Source organism: Anas platyrhynchos, chromosome 4 (genome assembly GCF_047663525.1).
Source record: "Anas platyrhynchos isolate ZD024472 breed Pekin duck chromosome 4, IASCAAS_PekinDuck_T2T, whole genome shotgun sequence".
Classification (NCBI taxonomy): Eukaryota; Metazoa; Chordata; class Aves; order Anseriformes; family Anatidae; genus Anas; species Anas platyrhynchos.
Window position 1 is genome coordinate 15,377,911 of NC_092590.1, and position 11,082 is coordinate 15,388,992.

Below are 11,082 nucleotides of genomic sequence, written 5' to 3' on the forward strand. Positions count from 1 at the left end.
GGGGAGCTAGGATATACCTGCCAAGTGCATGCATGTGCAGTCCTGACTGCAGAAAGGGACCGTGGCTCCAGAAATAAGGTCTTTTTTCCCCTTTAATTATGTTGTATTCATTTATCTCCCCGCTTGAATTAAAGCTAGGCACGAAGTCAGAGATGCAGACTATGTTCAAACGTAATGCTGGGCCTGTGTGAGAAGTACAACTTGATGGAAGTTGCAGATCTGAATTTCAGGTTTAATGCTGGTGACAGTTCCTCTTGCGTTCCCAGAGGATGTGTGGTTCTGATGATTTGGGGAATTCGTAGCAGATTTATAAAAAATGAGGTCACCTGTCTTCAGGGATACTGGAAACGTCTTGAGAGCTGTGGAGCCCGATGTATCCTGCAGCTCTGATGCTAACCTGTCTTCCAAGGCCTGGCCATGCTGACCTGGTACTAACGTGGGACTCTTCTTCTTTGCCATGGGAACCAAGGCAAGTGATGCTTGATTAAATTGTGGGGATAGCTTTATACGCAGTTACTGCAGCTTTGAACAATTTGGGGTGCTCCACAAAGCACAGGAGGTGAGTGTTCATGTTTGCTGATTGATCGTTTTCTTGTATGCAACTTCTCTCATTCCCCCAAGGGTGATGGTCTTAGTCTGTCAGTGAAAATTTGGGTTTCAGGTAACGCTGAAGCACCAAAGAGCAGGGGGCACTGCTGCTACAGGACATGGCCTTGGAGGGTGCCGGATGGAGGAGCTGGGACCAGGTAAGGGGCACGTTTTGGCTTGCAACTCTTAAGGTCTTGTAGGTAATGTGTATAGTTTACCATAAGGGGGGTGTGTAAGGACAGGGAGCAGGCATGGTACCCAATCCTAATTACGAGCTGCAAGAGAGGTGGCCTGAGAGTGTGACACAGAGATGGAGGGGTACTTCTGTGCCTCTCTGCCTGTGCTGTGTGAGTTAATTATTTCAGACAGGATCAATAGAGGAGGCCCTGCCCTTTACATGACCAGCTCATGCTGTTTCCCCTCCAGAAAGAGTCAAAATCAGGTGAAATCTCAGAAAGTAGGTTGCCAATGTGAGAAACAATTTTCCCTTATACCTATAGCCAGGTCATCCTTCACCCAGCTTCTTGCACTAGGCTGAAAACTTGCTGCTTGCTGCTAATTTGTGCACACAAGTGCAAGGCTGTGTGGTACCAAGGCAGCGTGTGAACGCGATGAAATACAAAGCTCACGATTTTGGCTTGGTATTTTTTTGTTTCTTTGTGTTGGTTTCATATGTAAGTAGTTAGCACTTGCAGCACGGATCTGCAACACAGCACACGCTCCTGTCTAACACACGTGCAGCGCAGCACGTCTGCCTGCCCCCAATCCAGCCTTGCTCTTTGCACTGTTTTTTCAGCATGCCTGAGCCCTGCAGTCATGGAGCAAAACTGAAAAGAGGGCTGAGCTGGAGAACCTGTTTTTTATAAAGAGCTTACACTTTTTTCCTCCCCTTTCTGTGCTATTCTTTCCAAAAAGCATTTCAAGCCCTGCTCAGAGCTGTCCAGAGTAACCCTGGTGGTTTGAGGTTCCCGTCTCCCCTGTTCCCCTTTCTTGATTTAGGGCTGCACGGTGAGGCTCAGTTGGGAACGTGAGGCACAGACTAATTAAAATTTCTGGCCACAGCCACACCGAGGCACCCAGTCTCTGAAATGTGGTGTTCCCACCATCTCGTTATCCTTGAGCAGCTGGTGAAGAGCACTCTGGTGTTTCGGGCTGCTGTGAGCCCACCTTCACAGGCACAGCTCTGCCACCAGGGGGATGGAGAGGGCAAGTCAGTGCCCACAGGGTACCTTGGTCTCTGTCCTGGGCGCTGCTGGACAAGCACCAGCAGTTTGGCTACGAGGTCTGTGAAATCAGCTGCTGGTGAAGAGAGTTTACAGGTAGTTTCACGTGATTAGTGACTTGTAAATAAAAAATCGGGAAGCAGATGCTTGAAACTTCTGGGCCATTGGGCTCCCAGCCCAGTGCACCTTTTCCACGTTAAGGGCTATTTTGGGGGCATTAATAGTGAGCAAAATCCTCAAGGTGATATTTGCAGGGCATTTTGTTCTTCTCCTGCCATGAAAAGCAGCAGCTTTTTTTTTTTTTTTTTTTTTTTTTTTTTTTTTTTTTTTTCCCCTGGGTTGGAGGTACCTGGCTGTGGTACATGGCTGCTTTATTTCTATTTATTTATTTATTTCAGCAATCCAGAGAACTGAGTTGTCCTGCTGATAATGCACTTTGAAGATTTCCTCGCCTTTCTGGAGTATTTCTAAGTGATTGCACCCAGCTCCGTGAAGGTGAGACCCTCCCAGAAGGTTCAGCCTTCCCAGCCCTGTCCTTACACCTCCTTTTTGCACAGAGACTCCAGCTCCATTTGCTTTTGGCTCCCATGGTAAGATTAAATTAGCTGTTGTTGTCCACAGACACGTTAAAAATCGTCTTGCCTTTCAGGCTGTCTGGCACTGGTGTAAAACAGACACGAGCTATCCCTTTGAGAAGCGTTCCTGAGTAGATCCTCAGCTTCAGTGTAATCCAGCCCTCCGAGCTCCTTAAAGGTATTTCTAAAGGTATTTCTGTGCTTTCATCAAAGCACTAATTGCTTCCACATTAAACTTGCACACTGAGGTTTAACATTTGCCAGGAGCACACAGTTTTTGTTCCCAGCTGGGGCTGTGGCTAGCTGTCTGCTGCTCTCATGGTCCGTGGAGTCGATAGGTGAGCAGGGGCTCTGCCAAAGCACAGAACACCCCCACGACTTCCAGCCCTCGTGCTGCCCCACGTGCACGTCTCAGGAAGCACCAAATGACCCTACACATCCTCATGTTGGCAGCAAGATTTTTCTCTTAGATGCAGCCCTAGCACCTGCTACACCAAACACAGCTCACCTGCGTTTCTTCATGTCTAGCTTCAGGGCTGAGGACCTGTGCTGTAGCAGAGAAAGGTCTTCCAGTTTACTCTTTCTGCATTTGGTGTTCGTCTTCTGTCTCGTGTCTTTCCCAGGCTTACAGCAGCAGAGGAAGGTTACAGGAGGTGCCTGCTTTGTATTTGTCGAGCTGGTTTTAACAGACCACAGCCAGACCCTTCTCCTGACCTCCAGTTCAGCTGGAGGACCTCGGCTGATAACCCAACAAAATGAAGAGTTGCTGCCAGGTGAGGCATTTTCCTGTTTTTGCTCATGCTATTATCAGAAAAAGTGTGGCCAGCAGGGCCAGGGAAGTGATTGCCCCCTCTGTACTTGGTGTGGGTGAAACCGTACCTTGTGTTTGGTTCTGGGCCCCTCACTACGAGGATACTGAGGTCAGAGCATTAATTCAGAGAAGGGCAACAAAGCTGGTGAAGGAGCTAGTGAAAAAGACAAAGGGGGGCACAGAATCACATAAATAGTTGAAGAGGGTGCAAAGAGGACAGAGCCAGGTTCTTTTCAGTCATGCCCAGTGACTGGATGAGAAGCAACAGGCACAAACAAACAATTTCCCCCTGGAGAACTGGAGGCAGACCACAGGTCAGAGCACCTGTCTGTGGTGACAAACAGGCTGCAGGAAGGCGTGCAAGTTCATCATCACTGGTGAGGATCAGGCTGGACTAACAGGACAGCAGGAGACATGGCCCACTCAGCCAGAGGGGAGCAGGATGAGTCTGCTGGAGCTACGTTCACCTCAGCATTGTGTCTGCCTGCAGTCTGTGTGGCCAGACACAAGTATGTCAGCTCTGCATGCATGTGTCTATTGTAAACACATCTTCAGCCGCTCCAGTGGTTGAACCTGGCAGGACTTCACTGCAGCAGTCTCATCTCTCTTGGGCTGTCAGCTGTGGCACGATACATTTTCCTCTAACACAAACCATCTTGCTTGTGCTTTTGTGTAGTTAGCAGGACGCATGCCCATACCAGAGTGCTTTGCCAGCACTTTCCAAAGGAGACAAAGAAGTCTCTAAAAGGTTTTTATTATACACCCTCAGTTTCAGAAATCTTTATACAAGCTACAGAACCAAATCCAAGCTGTGAGTTGTGAAAGTTTTTGTCAGGCACCTGCGCAGACCTGCTTTTTGTTAATTCTTTCTTCCTGTGCCCAGAAGTAGGGCATTGCACTCCCCAGTCTGCCCCAGATGGTGAAGGACTGAGAGGGCCTGATTTTTGGTCAGTAATATTGAATTACTGTCAGTCCCTGAGCGTATCATACCCACACCAGAGCACTCCCTGCTCCTCTCCACACCCTCATCTTTGAAAGCAACATAAAGTCCATGAGAACCAGGTAATAGTTTCTGACCTGCAAGAAAAGACCTACTCTTTGAGCAGCAAAGTCAGCCCAGGGCTGGCAGCTGAGTTCCATCCTGTATTTCAAGAGGGAACAAGGGAAGGAGCTGCTTCCTTATACTCACAGGTCAGTCAGTTGAATATCAACAGGCAACAAGGTTCTCCAAAGGCTGTTCTGTCTTCTCTCTTGCTCAGATGATGAGAAGTGCTAGCTGTTCTTCATGGTTTTCAGATTTTCTACCAGGGCAGGTGGCTTTTTAGTCCTGTAGGCAGCAGTACCTGCAATCCGGGCCCCTCTGATGCTGCTGATACACGGTAGAAGTGGAGGCTCCCGCACCACCAGTTCGGTGCCCTTGGGAGTGTAGGCTCGGAGCAGCAGTTCCTCTTCCTTGTGAGCTGTCACTGCCACCCAGCCTGCAGAGCCAAGAAAAGTAAGTGCAGCTAGTGAGAAGAGTCACCTGTATCAGAACACAGGCTCAGCACTCCTGTATCAGCTACCCAGGTGGAATTTCTTTGAGAAACTAAGCTCAAAGGTAATACCAGAGCTTTTCCAGTAGAAGGCAGCATCTAAAGCCACATCCCACTCTTCCCAGATATATCTCTTTTCTGCTCAACTTGGAGGAATGGTGGAGACTATCAAAAACTTTCTGATCTGTGGCCCCTTCCCTCTCACCAGGACAGCAGAGAGGGTCACATCCATTCCTGGTGCTGCAGTACCTCTGTAGCAGCCAGAGCATCAATGCAGTCATCCTGCACAAGCGTGGCTGTCAGTCCCCATTCCTGTAGGTTGCTGAGCCTCAGCTGTAGTCACAGCTGTCCTGATTTTGTGTTAGTGACAGTCCTGCCCGTAGCAGAAACCAGGGCTCGAGCCCTTGCTAGGCTACTTCCCAATAATGTTTCAGGGACAGAGACCCTGTACAGCAAACTAATAAGGAAATGTTAAATTACCTGCAGAGGAAAGCTTGATGTCTGCAACTGCCTCAGTGGTACCAACTCCTTTCAGTGTAATGTCCTGGGGGACGAGTGGGGGAAACTCTTTCATTCGCTCTTTCCCACCCATGGGAACCTAAAAACAAGAGAAGATTTCACAGCTAAGAGATGCTTCAGTACTGCTACCTTGAACTGGCAAGCAATGCACAAGTGGGAATAAGGATATTAGCCCTTTGTTATCCAAAAGCTGACTTGAATATCCCTATATGAGCTACTTCACATTTGCAAAGAGCAGAGCTTCACCTGCCCATCTGCAACTGAAAGCCCAGGACAGCAGCTCCTTCTCTCACCTTCAGTAACTCTTCACCAGCATGCTTCTCATAGATAGCATCTGCATTACTCAGGGTGGAGATGTGGACTGGCAACAGGTTAGAAGCCACAACAGAAAACCAGGCAGGTTTTTCTCCCTGAAATAAAATGAAGAGGACGTCACTTATAACAGAAAAGCATCTTCAGGCTGCTCTCTTGCTCCATTTCCTTTCTGCGTGTTGAAAACCTTGCTTCCTCGGATAAATTCTTCAGAGTTATTAACACCTTTGTCATCTCAAAGGCACCTCAGACAGGGGCTGGGAAAGCTGCCTGAGCAGCCTTTTATTGGTTGGTATAACATGAGATGAAGGAGCTGCTCTTAAAAATCCTATTTTTTCCCCCTACCTGCAAGTAGTCGACACGTCCCAAAGCTGCTAAAAACAAGACCATTCCTGGCTTGAGAATGTAGGTCCGTGGAATTACGGCTTTTGCTGGCATAACCAGCTTTACTTCTTTATCTGTCAGGAGGTTCAAAACCTGTAAAATAGATTACATAGCCATGAGACACTGAAGGTGTCCCAACAGTGGCAACAGGTTAATATTGGTAGAGGAAAAAGATCAAGTAGGGCAGCGTGAAGAATGCCTAACACAGGAAACAGGAGAAATGCTGCTAGCTCTGTCCCAGATGTGCCAGTCATGCAAATACAAGTCTGTAGCAGTCTGGCCACAAGGATTAATTTCGTTTAAGCATTAAAAGACCAAACTAACAAGGGCTGTGGTGCAGCCAGAACACTTAATGTTCTTCCTATGGTCACACACAGACAATCGTTAGTTTGAAAGCCAAGGCAGCTTTTAACACCAATTGTGAAAAACAAAAACCTCCGTCCTACTAGCTACAGGCTTTCTGATGTATTTGGCAACGCTTCAATGACAATTTATGTTATCAGTAGCCTTTGCTATGCTTTCCAGAAATTTGGCTTTGGAAGGAGGCGTGAGGAAGCAGCTAAAAACAAACCTCCGAGGAATATGGACAAAAACATAATTCAATCATATGCTAACGGCCCCTTCCCCATTTCTGCCTCCTTCCAAATAGAAATCAGACAAACGAACCTGTCTGTAACTGGAAGCTTCCCCTGCCAAAATGTCACACAGACCATCTTGGTTGTCCTCCAGCCAGAGGACAGGAGCCCTGTCTTTACAGCAGACGCTAACTCGCTATCACAGAGTTCAGTGCCACAGTAAAGCAGGTTATGATCTCACAAACTTCTACTAGAAAACCAGTAGTAGTGTTAAAGACCTTAAAACGCTTAATTTGTAAACACTTATAGCCTACAGTAGCTTGGCTAATCTTATCTGTCAACCAAATCAGAATCGGTATGTCCCTGGACTCCAATTATCTGGGCTGCAGAGCCTAATAGGATTAAGTGTTTGGTGCACTGTCCAACATTAGCTTCTCTGACTAGGATTGTGGGCTGTAAAGACCAGCTCGCCACTGTAGCAGGCATGATTGCTTAGGGGTCTGAAAAGTCATCAAAGCATGCCCTCTTAAAGGTTGATTGTTCCCTAGTGATTTATTGACAGAACACAAAAAGCGCTCCATACCGCACTCTAATTATATGTGTGAGGCTAGGAAATGTCACGGGAAATTAAATCCAATTTACAGTTTGATGGTTTTATGATCTTGGGAGACATACCTTCTTAATAAGGTCTTACAGCTGGAGAAATTTATGAGGTTAAGATCTGTGGGCTTGAGCTAAGACCTTGCCTTCTCAAGGGGAGGGACTTTTTTTCTTTAAATATTTTCAATGGAAAACAAAGTACTCAAAAATGTAATACGGCAATGCAGTGTGAAATATCAGGCAGTTTTTCTTGCACTTTGTTCTCTTCCGAACTTTCCTATCTCCCTGTACTTTTTAACATTCCCAAAAAGGTGACCTGCAGCTCTGTACAGATACCAAAGCAATGGAAAAACAAAATACAACTTTTTTGTACGTATACGCTGTATCAGCACTGGCTTCAGTGCCACTGCTCTATTGAAACATTGAGGAGGGCCTCACATATTGGAGCTATAAACAGGGACACTGCAGATCCTGCTGGCATCGGGAGAATGTTTCAGGTCTTTCTCAAAGATTTAGTTTGATCACATAACGCTGATAGCCTTCCTAAGGTTCACTTTTTTCAATAGGCTTGCTAAAAAGTGCAAGCTTCCCTGAGCAACGCTGGTATAAACTTGCTTTAACAGTGCCATTTACTTCCCTTCATCAGGAACGTTGCTGACACAGTCATGCAGTTCCTACAGATGACAGCAGGCACCATTCAGAAACACAACAGTAACATGATAGATGCTCCCCAGGTAAAGAACAAACCGCATTTTAACAGTCATCCAAAACAACTCCTGACTCCAAACTCCAGGACTGCATCAGAAACTCTCCCACGTGTGTAACAGAGGCAGAGCAGTCCTCCCAAACTGTGACCTCCTCAAACACAGAACCAGAGAGTACCTACACAGTTTTCCTTTACAATCCCTGGAGTGTCAAAACACCAGCGAGCATCCTTCACTTCATTGTACGTGAACTCTTCTTTTTCCTTAGGCTTCTTATGTGAATGGCTGGGATCTTCATCGATGCTGTATGAGAGCATGTCAGGGTCAAACTCAATCAGAGGGCTAGACTTCTGACGTTGAAATGTTCTTCCAACTCTTCCTGGATTAAAATGAAAGGGTTTCATTTCACTTCCTGGCAATTAATTTATTAATTGCATTTCCTTCAGTTGGAAATCTGCCCTTTCTCTTGCTTATCAGCAGTAATATAAAAGTGATAAAGATGTTACGTGGCTAGAAATGTGCATGTTCAAAAGCCAAAAGGCTAATAAATCCCTTAATATATAATTCTTTACTAGCAGACCTCAAGCCCCAAAACATTAGCAGATCACAGATACTCCAATGTTTCCTTTACCAGTAAATCAGGTTGATTTCTCTTTTTTGTGTCTTTGATTCGCACAGAATTATTCATGTCAGAGCTAGTTTCTGGCAACCCTCCTTTTCAGGATATATACCACGTTGATACACAATCCCTACGGCCTGCAACCTAACATGATAATTAAAAATTGAATTTGTCATCTTCCTCTGGGAATGAAAGGCACAGGCTAGAATGCAATATTTTTGTAAAGTGCCAAGCTACCCAAACCAGGTCGGCAAGTGCTCTGTTGATGGGAGGTGCATTGCACAGAAGAAACCTCTGCCATAGCTACAACAGCTACCACAATTTTGAAAGAAATACTACTGATGCTACCAAGGGAAGAGCTGGAGACTTTGCATCCATTCCTCAGGAAACAGTATCTGCTCAAAATAACTTGGATACAATTTATTTATTTATTTACTTTACTACAGATACAATGTTCCTCCCACAACTAAATGAAAACAAGTTATTTCCCTGTGGGAAGAAACTACTTTCCCAAACCAGCTGCATCCTGCAGCAAATTGAGGGGTTAAAAGCCCCCTGTGTGACTGTTTTCATCAGGACAGAAGGGCTATACCTTTACTTGGACAATACTCACCCACTAAGTAGCCTTGCTTTTTAAGGCGATTAAGGTGCCGTTTTTCCTCACTGCTTAGCTGATCTTCTGTTTTCAATGCCTCGTCTTTCAGCCTCTCCTGCCTTCGGAATATCCTGTCACACGTAGGATTAATAATTGGAAATTTCAATAGGTTCAGTGTTGTTCCTGGGGAAAAAAAAAGGCACATCTGGACCCATGACTATCTGTCACATTTAAGCTCTGAGGAACAAGAATAAAAAACTACTTTTACAACTTTTGCGTGAAACCCAGTTAACACAAAGTTGAAGGTACAGCTAAGCATCAGCAGGTGCTCCCGTAAAGTACCAGCCTCCCCAGACAGGTGGCTGAAACGAGGTATCCACCTGCTTGATAGTGCTGTCCAGTGACAGGACCCGAGGGCATGGGGTCAGGCTGTGACAGGGGAGGGCCAGGCTGGACAGCAGGAAGAGGTTCTTCACTGAGAGGGCTGTCGCGCACTGCAACAGGCTCCCCAGGGACGCAGTCACAGCACCGAGCCTGTGGGAGTTTAAGGAGCGTTGGGACTGTGCTCTTAGTCATAGGTCTGAATTTTGGGTAGACCTGTGTGGAGCCAGGGGTTGGACTCCATGATCCTTGTGGGTCCCTTCCAACTCGGGATATTCTGCGATTCTGTTGAGATCTGTTTTCCTGTTGAAAGGGGTCTCAGCAATCCACAATTACCCTCAGGTGCACTCTCAGAAATGAAAATAATGCTAACGTTGGCATGATCATGGGTCATCCAAGACACAACAGCTACCCAGTAGATTTTTGGACGGTCAATTAGACACCTGAGCACCAAAGCGCAGTCCTAGGGCCAATTTGTGTGAAATTAAGGGATCGGAAGTTGGCCAACAGCACAATTTGGGTTGAGAAAACAATGCTGCTGGTTGACTTTTGTCAGGGCCAAACACGTGGAGGCCCAGGCCGGCTTGCAGAACAAGGCCTGTCTGGCAGCAGGACTACAACCAGACGTGGACATGCTGTCCATGGGGGACAGCAGCAACCCCTCACCTGGCCAGGGCGACACGGTGGCCCTGTCGACGACGTCGGGGGCGCGGGACTTGCAGTAGTCGGAGCGCAGCAGGGCGTTGAAGAGCGTCGACTTGCCCGAGTTGGTGGCTCCCAGCAGGTAGACGTCCCCGGCGCACTTCCAGGAGCGCTGCAGCCGGCTGACCAGCCCCTCGAGGCCGAAGCCTGTCTTGGCGCTCACCAGACGGACGTCCACCAGCGCATCTCTCCGCAGCCCGGCTTGGGCACAGGCAGCCTCCAGCCGCTGCCTCAGCCGCCCCAGGTGTCCGGGGGAGTCCGCGGGCAGCAGGTCCACCTTGGTGCCCACCACCAGCACCCCGGCTGCAGGGACCTGGGGGCTCAGCAGCTCCGGCAGCTGTGGCAGCAGCGGGTCGGGCAGCTCCAGCACGTCCAGGAGGTAGAGGAGCAGCGGCCCCCGGCCGTGCCGTGCCGGGCGTTGCAAGGCAGCGCTCACAACCCGGCGGTGCTGCTCGGGGGGCAGCTGCAGCCGCAGCGCCCGGCCGTGGTGGGCCAGCAGCCAGCAGCGCTGGCACACGGCTCCCCGCAGCCCCGCTGGGCTCTCCTCCAGCCTGTGGTACTTGTCTGCGGGCACGAAGCCCGGCTGCGCTCCGTCCCGGCACTGCAGCTCAGCCCCGCAGCCCGAGCAGCTCACCCCGCTGGGCGGCACCGAGGGCTCGGGGCGCCCCGGGGGAGCCGCCACGACCCTCGCCCGCCGCTCCCTGCTCGCTGCCGGCCCTCGAGGGTGCTCCTCCGCCTTCAGCTCGCCCCTGGCTGCCTCCAGCTCCGGCTGCGGCTCGTACTCGAGGAAGACGAATTGCTCCTCCTCGCCCCTCACCGCCGCCCAGCGCCGCGGTGCCCCCCAGCAGGGCCGGGCTCGGGCCAGGCGGGCCAGCAGCGCCCAGCACGGGCGGTGCATGGCGGCGGCGGGGCAGGGCGAGCAGGGGAAGGGAAAGAAGAGGAAGGGGAAGGGCTGAGCGGCC

At 49.0% G+C, this 11,082-nt stretch overlaps 1 protein-coding gene and 1 long non-coding RNA gene across 2 annotated transcripts; one reads left to right on the plus strand and one right to left on the minus strand.

Moving 5' to 3' along the window:
* Positions 1-202: 202 nt before the first annotated feature.
* On the plus strand, positions 203-3,645 carry LOC119716935 (uncharacterized). The gene is made up of 4 exons (XR_005265770.2): positions 203-746; positions 2,210-2,306; positions 2,461-2,564; positions 3,010-3,645. It is a non-coding gene; the product is annotated as an uncharacterized lncRNA (long non-coding RNA).
* A 290-nt stretch (positions 3,646-3,935) lies between these two features.
* Positions 3,936-11,018, minus strand: NOA1 (nitric oxide associated 1). Its single transcript, XM_005028891.6, has 7 exons — positions 10,085-11,018; positions 9,056-9,220; positions 8,006-8,202; positions 5,906-6,037; positions 5,542-5,658; positions 5,210-5,327; positions 3,936-4,675 (listed from the first exon to the last, which is right to left on the minus strand). Exons 1-7 carry the CDS (start codon positions 11,016-11,018, stop codon positions 4,470-4,472), a joined length of 1,869 nt encoding a protein of 622 aa, XP_005028948.4. The 3' UTR covers positions 3,936-4,469.
* Positions 11,019-11,082: the final 64 nt, after the last annotated feature.